A 26,578-nucleotide genomic window follows, 5' to 3' on the forward strand; every position below is an offset into this window, starting at 1 on the left:
AGCCGAACTTTCAGATCAGTTCATTAACTTATCTACAAAGGTAGATGATGATCTGAATGATACAAAAGAGTGAGAACAAATTAGGAAATTCAAACAAAATCAGAATCAAATTAATACACAACACCAAAGAGAAATCCGGGAAGTGCAAGATCAGCTGACACAGGTAATACAAGAATTACGTATTTCAGAGGACACTCGCGCTCCAACTCGGGAAGAGGGACTTAGAAATACGGAAAAGCCACAAAATAATAACACAGGGCATTTCGGAAATTGTGAAAGAAATTGGCAAGGTGCACAGAATTTTGAGATGGAACTGCCGACACGACGTAACAATGACCGATATGCTACTCGCCGACACGATGATTTTGACTATAAGCTGTTCATTACTGCACGTAAATTCAAAAAATTTAAGAATTCTGGCAACGACTTTCATCCACAAGCGTGGCTCCATCAATTCTCTCATTGTTTTCCTCCCAACTTGTCATTAGAGCACAGATTAGAATTTATGTGTGGCTACTTGGAGAATGAACCAGCTGTAAGAATGCGATCGGTCATTCACGATTGTCACAGTGAAGGAGAATATTATCATGCCTTCCTCTCAGCATATTGGTCTCAAGCTACACAAGACCGAGTAAAACATAGCATCATAATGATGAAACATTTCGAACAATCTGAATTTTCCAGTCTTGTCAAATATTTTGAAGACATGTTGCACAAGAATCAGTACCCGCCAAACCCATACAGCCCCTCAGAACTCATCCGCATTTGCTTAATCAAATTACCTGAACATTTACGACATACCATTTTGACAGGACGTTGCAAAGACGACATTGAAGCTTTTCAGGGACTCTTACAAGAATTAAAAATTTGACACTGACAATCGCGGAACGCGAAAACAGGAACACAACAATTACAGGTCACATCCGTAGCAATACCGCGATGAAAGAAATAAAAACTGGACACGACAAGGCTATACTCACAACACAAATCGTGACCAAAACAGACACCACCCGTATGACAACTGTTGGCAGAGTAGTAATAATTACAGGAAAGATCACCTCTCCATGGTAGCGACTATCACAGAGACAATCAGAGAAACAGACAATATGGAAACCAAAATAATTATTATCAATGGAGACAGAATAACTTCAGACACAACGGTCCTCGCGCAGTTACGACTCAGGGAGAAGTTCTCCACGAAGTGACCGACAAGAAATTAATTACAGAAATTACCGACATGACAACAGACGATATAATCATAACCACAGACCTGAATTTGATCAGAACTGGCGAGATTCAAACAGGTCAGGGCCTTCTCGTCAAGGTGAATTTGTAGAAGTTAGGTCTCCTAATCTCAATGACGACGCGCGCCAACAAAGAGACAGACAATGACTCGCACCGCAGGCATCCGCGTGCGCCGGCTGGCTCAGAGAAAAATAACATAGGCGCTAACCTTGGAAAAAATTCCAGTATTCTTTACCGACGTATACCGCATGACAATTGCGTTCAAGTTGAAACTCTGAGTACTAGGAAGAGTAAAGGCTTGCACCACATTTCACATGTAAAACCGTTTGTTGAGAGATTATCTGCTTTTTAACTTAGTCTTTCCTATAAAATTTTTCACTTCACGTTACCAGAATGCTTTGTCACACTTAGAAACTGTTAACATGCAACAATATTTTGAAGTTAAATATCCAGCCAAGAACCAAGAGAACTTATTTAAACAAAAATTACGAATTCATTGTTATAGTGAACTGACGACACATCTACATCTACATCTACATCTACATGACTACTCTGCAATTCACATTTAAGTGCTTGGCAGAGGGTTCATCGAACAACAATCATACTATCTCTCTACTATTCCACTCCCGAACAGCGAGCGGGAAAAACGAACACCTAAACCTTTCTGTTTGAGCTCTGATTTCTCTTATTTTATTTTGATGATCATTCCTACCTATGTAGGTTGGGCTCAACAAAATATTTTCGCATTCGGAAGAGAAAGTTGGTGACTGAAATTTCGTAAAAAGGTCTCGCCGCGACGAAAAACGTCTATGCTTTAATGACTTCCATCCCAACTCGTGTATCATATCTGCCACACTCTCTCCCCTATAACGTGATAATACAAAACGAGCTGCCTTTTTTTGCACCCTTTCGATGTCCTCCGTCAATCCCACCTGGTAAGGATCCCACACCGTGCAGCAATATTCTAACAGAGGACGAACGAGTGTAGCGTAAGCTGTCTCTTTAGTGGACTTGTTGCATCTTCTAAGTGTCCTGCCAATGAAACGCAACCTTTGGCTCGCCTTCCCGACAATATTATCTATGTGGTCCTTCCAACTGAAGTTGTTCGTAATTTTAACACCCAGGTACTTAGTTGTTATTTGTACATCCTTGTTTGTTAGTTGCACGATTACGTAACGACTATAAGGCTTACATACTTAGAACATTTACCAGTACTGCTAATGAGATTTTAATGCAACATTTTGGTTTACTTGAAAATACATTCTTTATTTGAAGTACATTCAGTGAGATTAAAGATGACTTAGCATTTGGTTTCTCTGATAGCTACACGATTATATCACGACGCTACTAATATGTGACACGATTTACATTGTTGGTTTTGCGGTGTATCTGTTTTATATCTACACAGTTTTTCTGTATTATTCTGGAAAGTAAAACATGTTTTAGTAGTAACTTTTGTGGTATAGCTACATTGAGACAGCCTTTATCGTAGCACAACAATACGTTACATTATAGTACTTTCTTGATCACGATAAGGTACGTAATAACTACGATATCTATACGGAAAGCATTTCACTTTCGTTTATCACGAGGTAAGTACATTGACTTCAGCAGAACTTTGCTTACAGAGGACGATAACTACGACAGTTCCACAGAATTATCTTACAACAAAACGCACATTTAGCACTACAGGGCACGCATTTCATTGATTAATTTGGTACTTAAACCATTTATTTATCAAGATTGTTGAATTAAAAAGAAAGTTTTTCGTGATACATTTCATCCCATTGCTGTAATCTGTAACACCTGAGGGTATAATTACATTAATCCTCAGGGGGGTACACGCTTACTTTGTGTACCATGTGTATGGCAAGCACAAGGAGCCCCAGCTAATATGGTATTTGCTTATACAACTTTAAACATCGGTACCATATTTCTCTAACACATTAATTACACAGCTATCTGATCATTTAACTGGGAGAGACAAACATTTATTTTACTACATCAGTGACAGATGTTTACGTAATTACACAGTTGGATAACTTCACACCTATGAAATTGTATTTTGTCTGTACTGTGTGAACACTTCATATTTTTTTCGGAACCATTGTGATGCTATGAGAGCTTTGAATGATGAATTTGGTATGGGATCATGATTTTTAAAGTACGTTTGAGGTAGATGACACTTTTGACATGAGCAGAGAATTCTTTTTAGGTTTTGAAATTAGTGGAGGAAGCTACGACGATTTTGAGAATTTGACTGAGGTGTTATGATGTTGTTATTACGATGACTATGTGTATTATGCTGTTGCGGTATGTTTATGATCAATAAGCTGATGCTATATGAGTTATTTGATTATGATGAAATATTGAAGAAGTGTCGACGAATAAGGTAAGGAATAATGAGTAGTGGTTAGGGACTCTGGTTTGTGAAAAAGGTTGTTGAAAACCAAGAATCGTACTTTAAGAGTTATGAAATGTATGTAAATGCTTGAATGTATTACAATGCCGTCGAAAACTTTTTGGGCATTGTTATATTAATAGAATTTTGTTTCTACAGATGTGTAACGCAAATTCTTGACCTGTGAAATTTTTTATATGAGACTGCCACTGTAACGGAAACTGGTGTCGTAAATATTTCGGTAAGACAGGTAAGTGACCACCTGCACGTAATGCGTCGTGGGCACCCAGCTGGGCGACAGCCACCTGGAAACAAGGCATTAGTGTGTGCCTTTCAGAGGCACAAGAAAAAAAAGGGAGGCCATTATCCTCGCTATTGACATTCCTTTGTAGAAAGCATCGCAAAAACGACACGCTCATTACTTGGAAAGATTCTTTCTTACATATGCACACCTGATAATGACAAGCGTCTTTCTACGAGAGTTGAGAGAATTTGTACTAACTTGTCACATGACTATTGAATGATATTTTTATGCTTTGCCTTTCATAGTTGCTTGTTTCATTTGATATCTGTTTTCCAGCTGTGTTACCGCATTGGTTTTATAAAATAAAATTAAATGCATTTGCTAATGTGAAAACTTTCTTTCAACAGATATGTTAAATAATAATTTTATGATCCACATTCTTTACAAAAAAGGAGCACTTAGAAAGTAAAGAACAATAAGAAGGGACTAGTAACAGTAACTGCATATATAATTTTCTTTTCCAGTACTTGTTAATTTTTTTAGAATTAGTTTTTGTAGTGCGCCACTTTAATTACATAGACATTAAGAAGTGATTATAAGTTTCCCTTATCTGCATTGTTGTCTTTAGTATACTATTTTTTCTGCTTGTGGGTTTGTCATGTTTAGATATAAGTTATTACATTTACTGCTGCGTGCTTTGCAAATCTGCATTTTTTTGGGTCATTGCTGTTTGTGTTAATTGGTTTTGTGCTGCTGCATTGCGTCGCCCCTTAGTTTAGCATCTGAGCTAAGTAGGTTTAAGTTAGCTTAAGAGGGGGTAGACTATATAAGAAACTATTATGAATTGAAAGAAAACCATTGAGAAGCTATAAGAAATGATTTGGCAAAAAAAAAAATTAGTGTACAGTGGATAGGATATTTTTGGTGGAAACAGATGTTGAGATATGACGAAAGATCTACAGAATGAAGTTTTGGGTTGGACTGAAGTACCAAATGTTACACTGCATACAAACCCTGTCATTTCCTTCTGTTATCCCACTATGTGTTTGTGTACCTGTGTGTATTTGTTTTCTTCCTGTCTCTGTGTACTGTTCATAGAATTTTTTCTCTTCTAATACTAAGCTACATTCACTATGATGAGGAATACTGTTATCCTCAAATATAATTTGCATTAATAACATGTTATTTACTTAGTAAAGATGTTTACACATTATTTATTCTGTTTTGTTCTAATGCTCATGTGTGAAGTAGATGTTTCAAAAGTTATTCTGATCTTTTATGTATGTACTTATGTCGTAATTTTTGTAACACTGATGTATTTGCTATTTCGATTCTTTTGTAAAGCCTGTACTACTGCAAATGTTATCTGTATTGTTATGTTCTTTAAAGATGTATTTTGTACCTTTGTTATTGTATTCTTATGTTATAAAATTGTAATTGACACCAGTTCATCAAATTAAGTAACTTGTAAATTACATTTCACTGCACACGTTTCTGTTGGTCATAGTATATGGACAATATGTGAGAAGTAGGGACTGATAGTGTTTGCACGTGTGTTAATAATTCAGTAAGGGACTGGATAACAGCATTGCTGGTTCTAAGGACATTTCAAACAAATTCTTTGTGACTGGACAAGTGGTGGTTTATGGACTTGCTATATTCCCCGCAAGACTCTTCGAGGGTGATTGTGCGCCTGCACAGTCGCAACAGATGGCTGTTGGCCATCTCTACAAGGACTGAAGTGGGTCTGCACCTTCGATGGCCCACCAATACCATTATTTCTGCATGGACTGCAGTGGGTCTATACCTCTGGTGGCCCACCAACACCCTAATCTCTACCAGGACTACAGTGGGTCTGCTCTGTGATGACCTACCTACCAATAGTCTTCAACTTCGACTGACTCTGCTGTGGGTTTGCTCTGTTGTGGCCCATTACCTGTCTCCATGTCAAGAGTCAGCACTGTCTTTCGTTGGAAGGACAACCCTACTTCTTCAAGACTGCTTAGAAATCCACTGGTTCCAAGTGCAATTTCTTTTATTGCTCAGACTTTGAAAAAAAAAAAAAAACACTGCAATTTTACTGTGATGAACGATCGGAACTGTCTTTATGGACTGTGAGAGAATTTTAGCTTCTGACCAACATTGTATCAATAAGTGTGTGCATTTGATATCTTTTTTATAGTAATTATGAAAAATTTTATCAAATCATTATTGGCCACTGCCCAAAACAATTTGTAAAATTTTTTTGTTTGGAGCATGGGGGCTATATAAGTAGGCTGTTTAGGTTTTCTTATTGGTAACGCCACATAGCACTCTGTATGAAAAATCACTGGCTGTGCTGTGTGCAGTCTGTGGCTAGTTTGCATTGTTGTCTGCCATTGTAGTGTCGGGCAGCGGCAGCTGGATGCTAACAGCGCGTAGCGTTTCTCAGTTGGAGGTGAGCCGCCAGCAGTGGTGGACGTGGGTAGAGAGATGGCGGAGTTTTGAAATTTGTAAGAATTGGTGTCATGAACTGATATATATATTATGACTATAAAGGTAAATACATTGTTTGTTCTCTATTAAAATCTTTCATTTGCTAACTGTGCCTATCAGTAGTTAGTGACTTCCGTAGTTTGAATCTTTTAGTTAGCTGGCAGTAGTGGCGCTCGCTGTATTGCAGTAGTTCGAGTAACGAAGATTTTTGTGAGGTAAGTGGTTTGTGAAACATATAGATTAATGTTAGTCAGGGCCATTCTCTTGTAGGGATTACTGGAAGTCAGATTGCGTTGCGCAAAAAAATATTGTGTGTCAGTTTAAGCAGAGTCATGTATAATTTTTCCAAGGGGACGTTTCACACTGAGCTGGAAAATGGTGTTATTGCTTTAAAATACGTCGAGCTACTGCATAACGTATTTTGTTTTTATAGTTTTATCTTACACAGCGACGATGGGTCTCATTTAAAAGTATGTTTGTTGCAAAATTCATACAGAGATCAGAAGTCGATGAGTAACATGATACGAATAATATCCCTGTTTGCAAGTCAGAGTGTACGGATGGGGAGACTCTTTTACCTCAGACTTATGTACTTACTCACGAGTAGTGAATTGGATAAGACGTGTTAGTAACGTTACAAACAGGTTAAAGGAAACAGAGTATAGGGCGAGAGAGAGTGGCAATTAACCTGCTAGCTTTTATCTATATCCTATATAGAGAAACGAATCTTCACAGTCAGTTCAGCGGTATACCGTACGTACCCAGTCTTTGCGAAATCTGTCAGCATCGACAGCCAGACGTCATTTATGGCTGCCTCAGAATCTGGATCCGATTCTTGGTCATCTTCCGAAGAGTACAGGATGGCGTGTGCGTCTTCACCGTGCGTGGCACCTGTTTTCATTATTACTCTTATTATTATTGTTCCTAAAACATATTACAAAACTATAAATTGCGTAATACTGTTGGACAAATAAACAAAAGTTACAAAAAAAGAGATAAACTTAAAGGAAATCCAAAATTCTTTACAAAAAGTAAGTTTCCGTCAGCTTAAAGAAGACCGCCCACTGTACTGACTTGGCAGAACTTTTGCAGACAGTTTGGTGGGTGTCTGGCAGCTCAACAACGACAATTCTTCGTTGATGTATCCCCTAGTGCTTTGGATTCTTCCTGCACTTTTAGCCTCTCCGATCCTTTCCAATACCTTCAAAATGATCTAGGTAACACAGTGGCAAAACAGTTCTTGCCTTACATTCTGAAGGACGACAAATCAAATTCCTATGCAGTTATCCAGATTTACGTTTATCACGGTTTCCACAAGGAGGTTAAGGCAACTGCTGTGAAAGACAGTCTATTTTTTCTCTTCTGCTGTATGAATTATATTTTTTCACAACTAGTTTCAGCCTTCTAGGCCATTCTGAGGTGATTTTTTGGTTCTGCAGTAACAAACATTTTATTCCTTGTTGAAATGTCAGTGTCTTTAAATTTGTGTTTTTTATTCGTTTTGGTTCACAAATGCTGTCTTGTTGGTTTGACCACTTGACACTTAAAAACGCGTTATAAGCATGGGATAATAATTTCTAGTATTTTACTCCTTCTGAAGAGGCGTTGCAATTTACAACGGTACCGATCGTCCGCCGTGTCATCCTGAGCCAAATGGCGTTAGTGGATGCGGATATGGAGGGGAATGTGGTCAGCGCACCGCTCCCACAGCTGTTGTCATTTTTCGTAGCGGAAGCCGCTACTCTTCTCAGTCAAGTGGCTCCTCAGCTGGCCTCACAAGGGCTGAATGCATCCCGGTTGGCAACAGCACTCGGCAGATGGGGACTGTCACCCATCCAAAGCCTGACTGCCCCCAACTTCAGTGATCTGACGGGAACCAGTTTTACCACTGTGGCAACACCTTTGACAATTTCAAATACTGTGACTGTATTTTATCTGCACAACTGAGTAAAGTTAAAAAGTAAGAAATGAAATGGCATGGAAAATAAAATAAATTAAAAATAAATAGAATACACAAATTTCAAGACGCTGATAATTTAATACGTAAGGCATAGTTTACTGTTTGCAGAACCATAAAATCACTTGGAAATGGCCTAGAAGGTTGAAAGCAGTTGCGAACAAATAAAATTAATACAGATAAACTGGAAACTGACACCGTCTGTTAATAAATTCATTGCTGTGGTACCCGCTATGAAGGGAAAAAAAATGCCATGAAGGTTTGATTGAAAAGTATACGGCTCATTTCTTCATTCATCCGAGGTTGTAAACTAACCTTCCTTGTTTTACAGCCCAATACAACAAGATAATATAGTTCCTACTGATATTCTGGATTTTCTCTGCCTCGTGATGACTGGGTGTTGTGTAATGTCCTTAGGTTAGTTAGGTTTAAGTAGTTCTAAGTTCTAGAGGACTGATGACCATATATGTTAAGTCCCATAGTGCTCAGAGCCATTTGATATTCTGGAATGGCCCACTGGTAATAGTTCGTGAGAACTACACTAACAGAAATTGAAAGCTTTGCACCAGGAGGTCCTTGACCAACACCAACCTTGACCAACAACAAACTGATGCTCCAATAATCATATTGGGGTCGAAGCTCTTTTTTGTCCGGTTTGCTTTAACAATAAATATGTTTTTGGATGGGGTCCGCCTTTAGCAAAACACAATTTTGTTTTTTGTCCCAAACAAGTTTCACTGCAGCTGCACATCATCAGTGGGCTTTAATTTTATGGCTGTTAAACATAAAGAATGTTCTTTACTGTTTGTATACTTGAAAATATTAGTTTTTAAATCGTAATTACAGATTTTCGATGAAACATAAAATTATGAATTCATAGTGTTTCCTGATGTATGATGTTTTTACAGTGACTGATTTCTTTCACGGTGTCATCTGCAACCACATACAACTTAGTGTAGACAAAATTATTTAAGCAAAAATTATGATATGGCTGAAATTAATTGATTCTATGTGTGTGTCTATGTGTGCCTATTTACATTATGTTTCACTTACGTTTTTTGTTTTCTTCGTCTTCTTCACTGTGTTATTGAATTATCACTGTCACAGTTTCACTTTTACCAGATGTAAAAACAAGATGGTGAACAGTTGAATAGCTGAAGGTGTAAAAACAAGATAGCCAACGGTGGAACAGTTGAAGGTGTTCCTAGTGGTTGTCCTGAATCTTTCAGAGGTGTATGTGCCTTTTGGGTGTGTGTGTGTGTTTGTGTGTGCGTAAAGGGAGAGACAGAGATTGGGGGGGGGGGGGGAGAGAAAGAGAGAGTGAGAGAGAGAGAGGGAGAGGGAGAGAGAAGAGAGTAGGTTTGGGGATTTTTCATTAATATTATTATTATTATTATTATCATTTTATACACACACATCAAAAAAGTTTTGCATTAGCTCAGTACCAAAATTCCGGAACCTGAACAGAAAATTGGAATAGAGATCAGCATAAACATCATTACCGCCGTTTTCATTGCTCATGAAAACCACACATTGTATGTTGTACCACCATAGAGCGAGACCTTCAGAGGTGGTTTTCTAGATTATGCACACCGGTACCTCTAATACCAAGTAGCACTTCCTCTTATGCATGCCTGTATTTGTCGTGGCATACTGTCCACAAGTTCATCAAGGCACTGTTGGTCCAGATTTTGCCACTCCTCACTGGCGTTTCGGCTTTTACAATAACATATGTTTTGAGTGGGGTCCGCCCTTAGCAGAACACAATTTTGTTTTTTGTACCAGGCATGTTTCACTGCAGTTGCAGTGGATTTTTTATTTATTATTATGGCTGTTAAACATAAGGAATATTTTTTACCGTTTGTATACTTGTAAATATTAGTTTCTAAATAGTAATTACAGGATCTTGAAGAGCACATAAAATTGTGTATTCATACCTTCTTACCACATGGTGTTGTTTTCCTGCTGTAGGGCCTATTACGTTTTTACAGTGACTGTTTTTCTTTACGGTTTGTTACCTGCAACTATATACAACTTGATGTAGGCAAAACATTTACGCAAAAATTACGATTTCTAATCTGTTATGGCTATGCCTGAGGTTAATAATTCATGTGAAAGGTATGTGTGTGTGTTTGTGTGAATCTATTTACATTATGTTTCACTTACGGTTTACTTTTTCGTCATCTTCTTCATTGTCAAGTTCTATGTATTACGTTGTCACTGTCACTGTTGGTTGGATGGTTGATTTAAAAGAGGGGGCAAGAGACCAAACTTTGAGGTCATCGGTCCCTTGCTCCTAATAAAACAATGCCACAATTGTGAGAATATAACAAACGAGACATATATCACTAAACAGAAAGAAAGGAAAGACCACAAGAACGAAGGAAAGGCAACGAACACAAAAAGGAACAAAAGGACAAGAAAACAACAGATATATGCAAGAAATATTTAGAAGAGAGTAAAACAAGGAAGCAGATTACAGTGGCTGGCCGACCACAAAAATAAAAAGGAAAAGACAGCCAGCCTGCAACACATTATTACCTCCACCCTAAAAGCACTAGGGCTGAGGACACAGAGGGACAAACGACATGCGCTAAAACTCAGGTCGAATGATAAAACGAACCCTCATGGATGAAACGTAAAACCAAATCAGCCGATAAGGCGTTGTGTGCTAACATCAATAATAACGAGCCCGGCAACTGGAGATGAAGTCGCAGGGCAGTCAAAGAAGGACAGAGCAGAAGAATAGGGGCCACTGTCAACCGGGTGCCGCACCGACTCTGAGGTGGGTCTTCACAGTGGAGGAGGTGGCCGTGGGTCGCCCAGGCGAGGCCAATGTGGAGCCGGCAGGGGACACAGGAGTCCCTGTGAGAGGCCCTCATCGAAGACTTCAACACATTCGTAATTCCCTTAATGGCTCACAGTTTGTTTTGCGTACTGAGATTTTGTCATTCCATCTCCCAAAGCTGAAAAGCCTTACGGCGTAATAACGAACGCAGGTCAGTTGTGGGGATATCCATCTCCAGAAGTGGTTTTCGTATAGCCTGTTTGGCCAGCCTGTCAGCAAGTTCATTTCCTGGAATTCCGACGTGACCAGGGGTCCACACAAAACCACTGAATGACTCGACCGTTCCAGGGCGCTACCAAAGGATGACGAGGGTAGCACTCGTCGATAGTTTTCAGGGTGTTTAAGGAGTCAGTACATAAAAGAAAAGAATCCCCAAGACATGAACGGAGATACTGAACTGCACAAGAAAAGGCCACGCCACCAGCTCTGCAGTGAATACACTGCAGCCATCAGGTAAGGAATGCTGTTCAATATGGCCGCCGTGAACGTAGGCAAAGCCAACGCGACCATCAGCCATCGAGCCGTCGGTGTAAACCACTTCAGAGCCCTAGAACAGGTCAAGAATCGAGAGGAAGTGGCAGCGGTGAGCCGCACGGTAAACGGAGTCCTTAGGGCCACGTGAAAGGTCCAGACGAAGTTGGGACCGAGGCGTACACCATGGAGGCGTACGTGAACGGATTCAAGTAGAGTTGGTAAAGGGAAGGACTCCGGTTCGGAGAGAAGGGACCGCACCCGAACCGCAATCATTAGCCCTGACATGGGCCGCCGATGCGGGAGATGGACTGCCGCGGGCGGGAAAAGGAGACGGTAATTCGGATGCTCAGGAGAACTACGAATGTGTGCAATGTAACTGGCGAGCACTTGTGCACATCTGAGCAGCAGTGTAGGGACCCTAGCCTCTACCAGTACGCGGATCTTCGGACACGTCTGAAAAGCTCCTGTCGCTAGTTGAACCCCGCAGTGGTGCACAGGGTCGAGTAAATGCAACGCTGAGGGCGCTGCCGAACCATAAACCACATAGTTAATTCGGGACTGGACAAGGGCTCTGTAGAGCCGCAGCAGCGTATGGCAATCTGCACCCAAATTGGTGTTGCTCAGGCAGCGCTTTTGCTTCAACTGACGAAGATGAGGAAGGCAAGTCAATCGAGAAACAAAAACCATCCGAAGAACCGATACGTCTCCACTACAGTGAGTGGATCGTCATGAAGGTAAAGTTCTGAGTATGGATGAAAGGTAAGACGCCGACAGAAGTGCATGACACACGTCTTTGCGGCTGAAAACTTGAAGCTATGGGCTAGAGCCCATGACTGAGCTTTCTGGGTGGCTCCCTGTGGGCGACGCTCAGCAACACCAGTACTGGAGCGGCTACGAAATGCATAAGTCGTCTGCATACAGAGAAGGTGCGACAGAGGGCTCGACAACTGCTGCTAGACCGTCAATGGCCACTAAAAATAGAGAGACACTCAACACAGAGCCCTGAGGACTCCATTCTCCTGGATGTGGATGGAACTATGGATGACACCAATTTGGACAAGAAAAATATGGAGTGGCAGGAAGATTTGCATAAAAATTGAGAGCGGGCCCCGGAGGCCCCACTCATACAATGTGGTAAGGATATGATATCGCCAGGTCGTGTTGTATGCTTTACGCAAGCCAAAAAACACGGCAACCTTGGGTTGGCGTCTGGAAAATGCTGTTCGGATGGCTGACTCGAGGGACACAAGATTATCAGTGGCAGAGCGACCCTGGCGGAAGCAGCCCTGACATGGAGCCAGTAGGCCATGGGACTCCAGGACCCAGCCCAAGTGCCAATATACCATACGTTCCAGCAGCTTACAATGAACGTTGGTGAGGCTGATGGGTTTTTACCGGGTTTTAGCACTGGAATGATGGTGCTCTTCCTCCACTGCGATGGAAAGACGCCATCGCACGAGATCCGGTTGAAGACGACAAGGAGATGTCCCTTGTAGTCAAAAGAGAAACGTTTAACCATCTGGCTGTGCCTCCGATCAGGCCCAGGAGCTGTGTCGGGGCAGTGTGCAAGGGCACTGAGGAGCTCCCACTCCCTAAAGGGGGCGTTATAGGATTCACTGTGGTGTGTAGTGAATGAGAGGACTTTCCCTCTCAGCCGCCGTTTGAGAGTGTGAAAGGCTGGGGGATGATTCTCTGACCCAGAGGCTCGAGCAAAGTGCTCAGCAAAGTGCTCGGCAATCGCGTTTGCATCGGTAGATAACACACCATTTATGGTAACACTGGGAACACCTGTTGGGGGTCTGCTACACGAAAACACGTTTGAGCTTTGCCCAGACTTGAGAAGGTGACGTATGGCACCCAATGGTCGAGTCGTACCTCTCCGAACACTCCTGCTTCCGTCGTTCGGTAAGTTGGCGAACACGGGCACGGAGCCGTTTAAAGGTTATGATGTGCTCTTGGGAAGAGTGCCGCTTATGCCACTCTAGAGCTCGCCGACGCTGCTTAATTGGTTCAGCGACTTCTGGCGACCACCAAGGGACTGCCTTACGCCTCAGGCACCCTAAAGAGCGAGTGACTGCGTTTTATGCCGCAGAAACAATTGTTTTAGTCACCTGCTCAACCATGACATCGATGTTACTGCGTGGGGCACTGCCACTGTTTATGAGGTGTAATAACAAGATGGCGGACAGTGGAACAGTAGAAGGTGTGAAAACAAGATGGCAGATAGCGGAACAGTTGAAGATGTCGTTGACAGTTGTTTTTAATTTCTCATAGTTTCGTGTGTGTGTGTGTGTCAAAAGAAAGAAAGAAAGAGAGAGAGAGAGAGAGAGAGGGAGGGGGGGAGAGAGAGAGTGAGAGTAGGTTTGAGGCTTTGTCATTATTGTTATAATTATATACCGGCCGGCGTTTAAGCCTGAGTAATAGATTCTTCAACTTGACTTTTGGAGACTGTTTGCTTTTAAGTCACAACGAATACAAGTGTATGTTGATTGTGTTCGTACCTGTGGGGTCACGTTTTGAAAAGCAGCGAAGCAGAATGCTACATGTGTTTTCATTCCCGTGATACGTTATTATACAAATTAGTCACATTTTTATACGCAAATTAGAGTGAATTTAATATCCAAATCAATTATATTTCAACTTAAATCCAATAGAATTCGGATAGACTGCAGAAACGCACGTTTTTTTCAATTGCAGTACAACAACAGTGGCCGCATAGGTGATTATATCATTTTTTCCCATCTAGACAGTTGTAGATATTCTATTGCAAGTGTACTGGGTATAGGCTAAGGTGATTTCTGCGTGAAGTGCCAGCCGCAGATAAGCGTGGGCAGTTGAACAGAAGAACTGTTCCACCCCACTCTGGTTTGCTTCAGCGTGGTGCGGGATTCAGGGAGGGGCAGGGCAGATGCTGCAGATAGCTGTCCATTGTGCTGAGTCGGTTTCCTGAAGAGAGTTTGTCAGCGAGGGTCAGTCTGCAGCTTTTTCCTGCAAAGAATGCCTGCAAAACTTTCCATCGTGGAAAGAGGATTTGGTAAATAACATGGCCAGTTTCTAAGCTAAATGTTAAGAAAAAACTTCCTACGCTGGATACCGATCTCGAAAGATTTCTAAAAGACACGGAGAATCCCTGGGAATAACGTCTGTTCGGCATCAAGCACAACATTTTTCTCTGTTCTTTTTCTTCGTATTGTTATGTAACCATGCTAGAAAACTGCTCGCAAAAGGCACCAAATATAAGACATCTTGCTTCGCCGGTGTATAGTGACGTAAAATTTTTATACGCATGCTTCTGGCAGAGGGGTTTCAGAATACTTGATTAGAAGGTCTGCAGTTTTCCTTCGTTGGTGGTAGCAGAGCGGCGTCTGCTTAATTTTTTCATTGGTGGACCAAAAATAATACTTTTCGGATCAGCAGTTGCTGCTTGAAACGCAAGAAATGGCCACAGAACTGAAGCATTCTGCTATTTTGACTTCGGATTTTGCGCCGGCCGCTGTGACCGAGCGGGTCCAGGCGCTTCAGTCCGGAACCGCGCTGCTGCTGCTATGGTCGCAGGTTCAAATCTTGCCTTGGGTATGGATGTGTGTGATGTCCTTAGGTTGGTTAGGATTAAATAGTTCTAAGTCTAGGGGACTGATGGCCTCATGTTAAGTCCCATAGTGCTTAGAGCCATTTGAACCATTTTTCAGATTTTGCTCTGAGGAGAGCGACTTCAGACTGGGGGGATACTTCGGCCGCTGCAGCAGAATCGCTTTGCGTCATAGACATCAGGTTCCGCACGCAGCTGAGACACTGCCGTCACGACGCTCCAGGCGGAGACTTCGCCAGCTGACTCCTGGGGAAGAAGACCTCGTACGAGGGCGATGCAGCAGCGGCGCGCGCAAAGCAGCGCTTAGCGAGGCATCGGCATCTCCCGCAGCCAATGCATTCACACTCCAGTGATGGCGAGATTATAGGCAGCACGGCGGCATAGGTCACAATGAATTTAACAACAGTCAATAATTTCACAATTAGGTTCTACTTGGCCGCTGGGGCTGGCACAGTTGCACAACAACGTGGGTTATGTTCCAAGCATGAATGCAAATCACTGTTGCCGAATTGCAGATTTGAGTCAGTTAAAACTTAATACATAAGAGAACTGTAGTTATCATTAATTTCTTCCCTTCTGAAATTTGCCTCACTTCAGTTTTTCTAGTTTTGCTTATTATTATTGTCGTTGCTCTGGAGTAACTTGGCAACGTTACTTATGAAATCAACACCTGCTAATAAACTCACGAATATTTCGTACTTTCGAATTTCATTTCATAGCTATTCATTCCTGTGCACAGTTAAGGAAACTATGGAATTACGCCTATCTGTTGAACCACTTATGGGCCGAAAATTAGGGTTCGTTAACTCTGTTGCGCACAGTTTTTAGTTAAGTTCATTGGGGAGAAACCTAGAAAGATAACTAACTAGCATCATTTCTCACTCTCTTTAATCACGACTGAACTGGTGGGGGGACGGGGAGAGAGGTTCGTAACATCATATTGATGCTTATGATGAACAGCAGTTTCGAATGGAAGGATAATTTAACCATTTAGTGCATATTCAGCGGGACCTAAGAAATGACGAAATAGGCCACAGGAAGTCAACTTGATCTGTGATACGGATATCAGGTCTCCTTATTCTGCTTCTTCTTATTGGTACCTAGCACTCTTTCGCGTCTAGGTCCATCCCCGCGGGTAATCTTACACGGGACAAAGTGCCTTGTTTAGAGCAGTATTTTTTCCAGAGATGCACCGCTATTCTATTATGGAGAAACGCAGAGGAACGCTTGAAGAATATGAAGGTACGCATTCCATGAACTGCTAAAAAGCTTTCGGGTGAGGTCGTTTCGGGCGCCATTCATGACCAAGGCACCATATGGCATATTATGACTTATATTACATTCTATCTAGATTCGCAGGATTTTACATATGCAGTGTAATACGAAAGGCGTAAATAAATGGGAACGTTTATTGTAACCAATGAGCAGAGAGCGGTAGTACGACGTATAATCTGCTAAGGGAATATTGCAGTCATTACACTCATTGAAACGTTTTGTTCGAAATATCCGTGCTGTCGTCATCTAATGCCCTCTTTACGGTATTTTCCGTTCGAACTTTACTGATTACGTGCAAGCTGCTGCTGAATGGTCGCTAATTTCTTTTGTCCGAGGTGAATTAGTGAACGCAATTCGGAGTTTAAATGCGCTACTGCTTCAATGTCAGGAGAAGCATTAAGAGTTCGATGAAACAAAAAGTTCAAATTTAACTTTGTCCGTCGATTTAGACCAATCACTGATTCAAACATTTCGGTTTAAAACTGACTTTCCGTTTGCTGTTTTCATTAACTTGTGGCAGAGCAGATTCCGCTGCTGGCGCTGATTCTTACCGTGTTAAAAGCGGACGACGGTGGACTTAATTGCACTGCCTATTAGGAATAATGACATTCAGATGTTACAAATGTCTGACGGTTGTATACCATTCGGGATGACGAATAGTGATCAACATAAATGTTTGTTTGCATGTCCATTTCTAGAAGAAGCTGTTATATATAAATTATTTTCTCCGTTTTAAGCTTACTGAAATAGTAGTTTCTTTTTTCGCCAGACGTGTTCCGTTTTCCTTTTTGAAGCATCTTCAGTGATAATTCTGAAAATATTGCACATATGTTTCTAAATATCGCTGTTTATAGATTAAAATGTGTGTATCTTTATAAATTTAGCGTACAATTTAATTACGGTGTTTTATATCTCTCTTCCTCCTCCCTTCCTCTCCTTCTCTCTCTCTCTCTTTCATACATTTTAAGCCCACTGCTTTCTGCTTGTTGTTAGCGGAGATTGAGGTTTTTCACTTTTTCAGCTTTCACTAACATTTTTTATGCTTTTACGTTTTTTGCACTTCACTTTGAAAACTTTAGAAAGTATATCGTCATGCGAATATTACTGTACTTTCACCTGTTCCGCTCGCAGCACAGCGTTTTCGTGGGTTCATTTGTTTATCGTATAAGTTGTGAGTACTGCCAACCTTGATATGCAGTGTTTCCCCATTCGTGTGTGTGTTTGAGTAGAGAAGATGTGTTAAGCGGTTTAGCAGTGATGTAGGTGGGGTGGACAGGGGGGATGCATTTTGTTTAGGTACTGGAGGGGGGGGGGGGGTTCAAATGGCTCTGAGCACTACGCGACTTAACTTCTGAGGTTATCAGTCGCCTAGAACTTAGAACTAATTAAACCTAACTAACCTAAGGACATCACACACATCCATGTCCGAGGCAGCATTCGAACCTGCGACCGTAGCGCTCGCTCGGCTTCAGACTGTAGCGCCTAGAACCTCACGGCCACTCAGGCCGGATTGGGGAGGGGGGGGGGGGGAAGGGGTACAAAATAATTGTAGGAAAACTGAGAACGAACAGGGAGGAGGTGCTAGTAAGGAATGGGAACTGAGAGGGGTGGGTAAATGATTGTAGTAAGTGGATGAACTAGAGAGAGCCCCATCTCCACCTAATCATCCTCTCACTATCAACAGCTCCACCCCTCATTCCCATATCCTTTATCACCTCGTCCCTGTTACTCTCCCTCCTTTTACCAGTCAGACCGCTCCCACCCCAATTCTAACAAACACTCACCACCCCACTCAAATGTCTGCTGAACACCTAATTTACACACACACACACACACAGGTTTTGTTAAGTTTACTGACTGAAGAGAAAAAAAAAGTACGGGAAGTAAGTCCGTAAAAGCCAAAAAACTGCGAACGGTGAATGTGAAGAAAACCAAGCCTTTCTAGCAATGAGGGAAAAGGCAGTGAGATTGAGAACAAGTGAAAAAGAAGAAAAACATTATAATCAAATTGTATGCCACATTTATAAAGAAAAACTCTTTTCAATCTACAAATATCAGAACGTAGAAATATTATTATACTACATTTTCAGAATGATCACTGAAGACGCTTTGGAAATGAAAGCGAAACGCTTCTGAAACCACAATTAAATTGCGGTAAGTTTAAGACGGAAGAAACAATAGTAACCGAATCATGAGCACGTTCGACATCTTGTTTCCAAACAAGCATCTCTCAGCCGGATTTAAATCGATATGAGAGGTGTGCAGGCAAAGCAAGAGCCGTGCGAGTCTTCGTTAGAAAAATCTTTATTAGCGGTTGCAGTTACCTGCTAACCTATTTCGCTTTTTCATGTAGCCGCCGTCATCTTGTAAGTCCTTTTCGTTACTTTGCACTACCTTCGTCAGGCTTTCGGAATAGAAGTTCTCTGCCAAGGAACCAATTGTGAATGGCGGTCTTTAGTACTTCGCCATCTGCAAATCGTTATGCATCAAGCTATTGTTTCAAGTGGAAGAAGAGTTAATCGTTGTTAGTTGCGAGGTTGAGACTGAAGAGGAAGTGATCTAAACGTTCTTACGGAAATATTGAATCTTATTCCCATGAGTCGCTGTGTGTGAAGTGCGTTGTCGTGGAGAAGGACTAATCCCGGACAACAGTTTCTCAAGCCATTGATTTCGGATTTGTACGTCTCATTTGGTGAGCATTTCGGAGTACTTGTCAGTTAGAATTCTTGACCCCTTTCTATGAAATAAACCATTGGAGCCACTTTTATTCCCATGAAATGGTAGCCATTATTTTTGGACTGGTATAAAGGGATTACTTGCTTTCTTTAGTTTTGTCGGAGTTGAATGGCGGCGCTGTATTGACTGAGTTTTGATTCTTCGTTGTTGGTAGACATCCACGTCTCGTCATCGGTAACAATGTGAGAAAACAAACCGCCTCCGCCTTCTCGATATTTTTAGGGTTCCGTATCTCAATCAGTAAAAACGGAACACTTTGTTGCCTGTCTGTCTGTTTGTCCGTCTATTAAAAACAGTTTTTCTCAGGAACCGGTAGACGTACGAAGTAGAAATGAATGTCACATACTAAGGTCTACTGTCCCGTGCATGTGTAAAAGCTTGAAGCCGCTAATTGTAAGTCAACGCAGTCAAAAGATACGGCCATTTATGTGACATATTTTGATGCGGGTAAACCCATTCCTCAAAACTTAAAGGGAACTTCCCAATGGTCGAGAATCATGAAATTTGGCAAGAAGCACGGTTTCGCAGTAAAATCACAAGAAAATATCCGATTACAGATAATCTTTAATTATATCACACGAAAATATATTTTTTGTCATTTGTTATGATTTCAAACTTAAAATTAAAAAGTTCTTGAAAATCTTGGAATCTACTGGGCCCATGTGATACCAGTATCAATGTAGATAACAGGCATAAATCGTGAAGATCCTCAATTCCCGGAATGGATGAACAGTCTATATACATAATTATGTTTGTACGGAACACTCAGTACGCGAGTCCTACTCGCATCTCGACAGTTTTTTTTCTTTTTGAGTCATGAGTCTTCTGACTGGTCTGATGACGCCCGCCACTACCGCCACTTCTATGGTAACCTCTTCATCTCAGGGTAGCACTTGCAACCTACGTCCTCAGTTTTTTGCTGGATGAATTCCGTTGTCTGCCTTCCCCTACAGTTTTTGCCCTCTACAGTCCTTTCTAAGGAAGTTATTCCTTGATGTCTTAACACATGTCCTATCATCCCGCCCTTTTTCTCAGTGTTTCCACAATTTCCTTTCTTCGCCGATGATGCGGAGATCCTTATCAGTTCACCTAATTTTCAAATTTCTTCTTCAGCACTGTGTCTCAGACGCTTTGATTCTCGTCTTTTTTGGTATTCCATGATTCATTACCATACAATACTGTGCTTCAAACGTACATTCTCATAAACTTGTTTTTCAAATTAAATCTTTCGTGGGGCGGTCGGAGGCGGGGATGCGAGGTACATCGAGCACGTCCCAGGTGTCCCCCTATCGATTCACTGCTGTGGCCGCCCCGGGTACTGCCTGCACTGAGGTTCACACCTCACCCGTGGTCGAGTGAGAGATCATTCCAAAGTTTGGCAGGCAGCGAAAGACTTTCCGTAGGGCCGATCGTAGAGCCTCCCCGGTTCGTTTGACGAACAGGTTTCGGGCGTTATCTGTGGCTGACGAAGTCTCTGAGCCGGATGCAGTCGTCCGCCCCGTTCCAGAGGAAGCTTCTCGGCCCGCAAGGTCTGGGAATTCACAGAGGGTGGGTTTGCTTGTGGTTGGGAGCTCCAACGTTAGGTGTGTGATGGGGCCCCTTAGGAACACGTCTACCCCAAGGAGGGGAAGGAAGCCAGAGTGAGTGCTCTCCGTGTGCATACTGGGGGATGGGGGGGGGGGGGGGGGGAATCACTCTGGATGTGGTTAGGATGCGCCTGGATGCCATGAAGAGTACAGGGTGCAGCCAACTGCAGGTTGTGGCTCATGTTGGTACAAATTACGTATGTCGCTTTGGTTCGAAAAAGATTCTCTCTGGATTTGGACAGGTAGTGGAAATGGTAAAGACTCCCAGTCTTGCTTGCGAGGTTAAGGCGGAGCTCACCCTCTGCAGCATCGTCGGCAGAACCAACTATGGTCCTTTGGTGCAGAGCCGAGTGGAGGGTCTGAATCAGACGCTCAGGCGGTTCCCTGACCATGTAGACTGCAGATTCCTTGACTTGCGCCCTCGGATCGTGGGTTACCGGGTTTCGCTTAATAGGTCAGGAGTCCACTACACACAGGAATCAGCTACACGGGTAGCGGGAGCTGTGTTGAAGGGACTGGGCGATTTTTTAGGTTAGACGGTCTCAGGAAACCACAGAAAGGGGGCAGGTAAAACACAGTAAGGTAGTTGTAGAAACGATTGGTATCGGTATTTTAGTTGTAAAGTGTCGTAGCTGAGTTGGGAAAGAACCTGAGCTCCAAGCCTTAATAGAAAGCACTGGAGACCAAATAGTTATAGGTACAGAAAGCTGGCTAAAGCCGGAAATGAGTTCAGCCGAAATTTTTTCAAACAATCTAACAGTGTTAGAGTAAATACAGTTGGTGATGGATTATTTATTGCTGTCAGAAGAAGTATACCTTGTTTTGAAAATGAAGTAGATAGTTCCTGTGAAAAGAATGGGTAGAGGTTATACTTGACAATCGGACTAAACTATTAATTGGATGGTTTTACCGACCCCCTCCCCCCACCCTAGACTCAGAGGATATAGTTGCTGAACAGTTCAAAGAAAACTTGAGTCTCACTTCAAATATGTATCCCACTCATACAATAATAGTCGGTAGTGACTTCAACTAATTCTGGAAAAATTATACGTTTAAAGCTGGCGGCAGGCATAATACGTCATCCGAAACTGTAATGAATGATTTCTCAGAAAATTATTTTGAACAATTACTTTATGAGCCCACTCGAAGTGTAAATGATTGCGAAAGCATACTTGACCTCTTAGATACAAATAATCCTAGATAAATAGGGAGTATCGTGTCGAATACAGGGATCACCGACCACAAGGCACTTGCTGCTGGACTGAATACCGTAAAACGTACAACCATAAAAAAGAAACACGAAGTGTATCTATTTAAAAAAAAAAGCTGATAAAATGCTCTTAACGCCTTTTAAGAGACAGTCTTCACTCCTTCCGATCTGATCATGTAAGCGTAGAAAATGGTTCAAATGGCACTGAGAACTATGGGACTTAACATCTGAGCTCATCAGTCCACTTGAACTTAGAACTACTAAAACCTAACTAACCTAAGGACATCACACACATCCATGCCCGAGGCAGGATTCGAACCTGCGACCGTAACCTGCGACCGTAGCCTTTCTGTTGGTTCTGAATTTCTATTGACTTTTTTATCGTTTAACGGAGCCGGAAAACAGTTGCTAGGGAGAAGCGCATCATATACCGTTCACAGTTTTGTTGGAATACAAACAACAAGCAACAAAGTCTGTCCTCTCCACTTAGGGAAGCTGTGGAAATATCGTGTAAACATAAAATGACAACTCGGCTACGAACCAAAAAGCTTTTAAACCACCAATGCTGCCGATAAGTTCTGATATTACGTGACTGGTGTTCGAGGCTTAGCTCGTAATCAGGGAATAAAATATCTTTGAAATGAAACCTCTTTCTTCGTTCAATATTCTGTTATCTGATGATCGGGTGTATTGTTTAAACTCAGCTTAGGTTTCATTTGTAGGAAATAAGATTTCGTTCACGGAACTAATGCAAACTGCCAAAACTCTGGGACCATTTCAATAAGGCCACACCAGATTTACCACACTGCCCTTGTACAACTGAGCTACTTATCCGTCTGTAATGAACAAAGAGTCGACAAGACGTTACGTCACAACAATTATCCCTTACTTTTACGACTTCGCGTGTTGATTTCCATGCGCAGATCCGAGTCTCGGCTCAGATGAGTTAACAGGATAGCCGAGCCGTCAAGGCTGGGAATATCCATTTCTCTACTATGAGAGAATTAGCGCAGGAGAGATGGCCTCTCTTCTCTAACAGTGTAGAAACAGTGTTGTTCTTTTACAGACACTGGTATTTCTTGGTAGGTAATGAGTGTTTTGGCTGTTTTTTAACACGTTTTTATTAGGTCGCTTTCTTCCCAGTTTGTCTGTTGGGTAAAAATTTTGCAGTCGACTTTAAACCAACTTATGGACGAGCTACAGACTTGAAGCATTCCACATAGCTCGGAACTGGATGAGAATGCAACATTAATTCTCTTTTCTGTCTAGTGTGTGGCGGAGGCTACTTCGTTTTTCTTTCGGTACAAATTTTGCAATTGATTTCAAACTAACTTCCCGATGAGTTAGAGAACTCAAATTTTCATTATAGCTCGTAACTGAATGACAAATTAATATTATCTCGTTTTCTTGTCTGATGTGTGGTGGAAGGTACCTCGAGCACCACTGCATTCAAGATTTGTTAAATATTAAGAAACGCCATTCAACTGTGTCCGATGTTGTGACGGTCTTACAGAAATATTAAACCAAAACCCTCCAATCTGATTTGCTGATTACACAAAATGCTTCTTGAATTACATGCTTGCACTCTCTCTATGCCTATATAAACTGATTTACTATTACCATAACAGATATCAAAGCGACGCTGGCTTTAGCGACGTAGCATTTCAAATGAAACTCAAAACTAATGAACTGTTGAGCCGTGTGGCTCGATCAGCGATGTTCCCGCCGCCGGTATGGGTCATCTTTCCGGTGGTGTGCGCAGAGCGCGCGGTGGCGCCACCTACCGAGCCGATCGGGGAGCGAGGGCTAAGCTCTAGCAAGTAGCGAGGATTTTCCTTTGGGACGCCTAGCAGTAACGTCATTTGCGAAGTCTGGCGGACAGTACAGGTGCCGTCCGAGGCAGCAGGAAGAGCACATCGCCGGCCGTGGTGGCCGAGCGGTTCTAGGCGGTTCAATCTGGAATCGCGCGACCGCTACGGTCGCAGGTTCGAATCCTGCGTCGGTCATGGATGTGTGTCATGTCCTTAGGTTAGTTAGGTTTAAGTAGTTCTAAGTTCTAGGGGACTGATGACCTCAGATGTTAAGTCCCATAGTGCTCAGAACCATTTGAACCATTTGAAGAGCACGGGCTGTTTACCCGGGTGACGGCGCCGTAGGAAATATCGCCGGCGTGCAAGCAGTCACATTACTGGGAAGCCGTTGGTGTATTTAGCTCCTGGCACCGGAATCTGCGGCGGCTGGCTCCGTCGAACAAGCAAGACGGTAAGGGCCTTGCTTGTGCTGTAAATTGTGGCCGTAATCGACTACTGGGTTATGTGATGTTGACTTCATTTTCTTGGCCCACCGTTGCTTCTCCTACTGAGTCTGTCCTCGAATGTGTTTAATTTGAACTCGATCAGTACGCAATGTTCTAGTGAGAACTGTATGTGATGTGATGATTAACATTTACTAGGGCCTGGAGTGCTGATACATTCAGTTTGTAGATTGTTTCTGTCAGTGTTTAACCGTCATTGACTATAGTTGGCTGTTCCTTGTCTAAGTGCCGCCTGGTTATTGTATTTATATCACACGACGGAATTAAGCTGGCCAAGTGCTATAGATATACATGGATAAAATTTTCTCTGGATATATTTTGCAGTGAATTGCAATAACATTACTGTTACCTTTCCATCCGAAATAATAGTGTGTCTGAGAGACAGGTGTCTAATTCTAATTGAGTAGTTTAATAAATTCTTAAAGTTACTAGGAGGTCAGTTGTTACTGTGTGTTTAAATAGTTTGAAACTGATTCTATTGATGAAAGTACAAGAATTCCTTCAATGACAGTGTGCGGATATTGTAATTCTGATTTAATCACAAGTTTAAGTGTGGCTATTTGCTGAAAGTCGCTTTGTGTTTTGCGTCGGCGCGGTGGGGGGGAGCGAACGCGATAGACTACACTGTTTGCGGAAGCGCGGTCCTGGGTTCCGTCCTGCTTGTGCTGTTGTATAATTTCCGCCCTTTTTGCCCACGCGTGTCGGCTGATTGTGTATCTAGTTCGCTCGCGGCTTAATGTATAATTGGCCTTACGCACATACGATAATAGATTTTTACTGCTAAGCTGGTGTTCATTAATAGGTTGATTAATTCTACAGATGAGGTGTTACTTAAGGCTGATGTCAGTCTGTTGTAGATACCCACTAGTTCTGGGATTTTTCGTGCCTATTCGTGGACCGTTGCTGCACCTGTTTGGGGATCCATGACGAGCCTGTACTAGTAACAGCTGAGTGAGCGGGCGTCCGCTTCTGGGCGTAATTTGTCGAATCTCCCGAGGTTGCTTGGTCATATGAAATTTAATGTTTTATCCTACATTGTATGGTGCCTGCCATTTAAGTAACGTGGTAGTGTACCATGGTATCTGATTTGTTGTTGCCCGTACTCTGAATTACTTTGGTAATACAAATCACTGCGGTAACGAAAGACAACATTTTCTTGTTAAATTTCAGTAAATTGTTCTTCAGTTTGATCATAGTTTTCGGATAAAAGGTTTTTAACTAATTTCACTAAATGTTTAATAGGCCATAAGTGCTGTGGCTTATGTATGTTTAAATTTTGAAGTAACGTGCTCTCATGTAAATGGTGATTTTGAGGATGTGTGGCAATTTTAAAAATATGTTGGTTTTATTTGTTATTTGTTTTGTTTAAATGTACCAAATAAATGTTCAGTGCAACTGACGATGGTGATTGCCTGATGTGTCACTTTGTCCAGTCCTATTGTGCTGAGCTTGTGTCGTTGTGTAAAAGGTTGAATTCCATGCTGTGCTGACACATCAACTATCTCACTACACACACGCAAAACACATATATTAAATATATGATGTATTAGGATTCATTGACTATCATGTAGGCAACCTTTTACTTTATACAAGAAATTAATTTGTCTTTATTAGGAGAAGCATCGTTGAGAGTAACTGCACGTTGTTATATACAACACAGCTTGACATTCAAGATTTGTCTGCTGTGTAATACGTCAACAATATTGTGACATGAATTTGTGCTTACTTCGTCGTTGATTGGGTAGTTACTGTTTTTTCGTACATTCGTTTCTCTGCGACTAGAGGTAGAGCGAGCTGTTTCAAATTAGCCCCAGTACAGACAGCCAGGCCTTTTGCAGGGAGTTTCCCAATAAGTAGAAGCGGCTAGAGGACAAATATAAGAATACAGAAATGTATATTAATAGGGAAAGATTGATGTGCCTGTGGGACATTTCAAGAGGCCTTTGGAGAAAAGATAAGCAGCTGTATGAATATCAAGAGGTCAGCTGAAAAACTGGTACTAGTCAAAGAAGGAAAGGCTGAAAGGTGGAAGGAGTATATGGAGGGGCTATACAAGGGAGAAAGCAATATCACACAAGGTAAAGGGAGGTAAATGAAGATGAGATGGGCGATATATTCCGACAAGAATTTGACAGAGCGCTGAAAGACCTCAGCTGAACTGAGGTCCCTGGAGTAGTTGACATTCCATCAGAACCACTTCTGTCCATGGGAGAGCCAGCCAGGA

General features: G+C 42.0%; 1 protein-coding gene across 1 annotated transcript in view; it reads right to left on the reverse strand.

The window, feature by feature from the left end:
• The window catches only part of LOC126334681 (esterase E4-like), a 178,367-nt gene that overhangs the window by 19,431 nt on the left and 132,358 nt on the right, over nucleotides 1-26,578 (reverse strand). Inside the window, exon 11 of the mRNA XM_049997157.1 lies at nucleotides 7,127-7,256. Coding sequence (XP_049853114.1) covers nucleotides 7,127-7,256 — 130 coding nt within the window. The remainder of the gene's footprint in view (nucleotides 1-7,126; nucleotides 7,257-26,578) is intronic.

This window comes from Schistocerca gregaria, chromosome 2, assembly GCF_023897955.1.
Source record: "Schistocerca gregaria isolate iqSchGreg1 chromosome 2, iqSchGreg1.2, whole genome shotgun sequence".
Classification (NCBI taxonomy): Eukaryota; Metazoa; Arthropoda; class Insecta; order Orthoptera; family Acrididae; genus Schistocerca; species Schistocerca gregaria.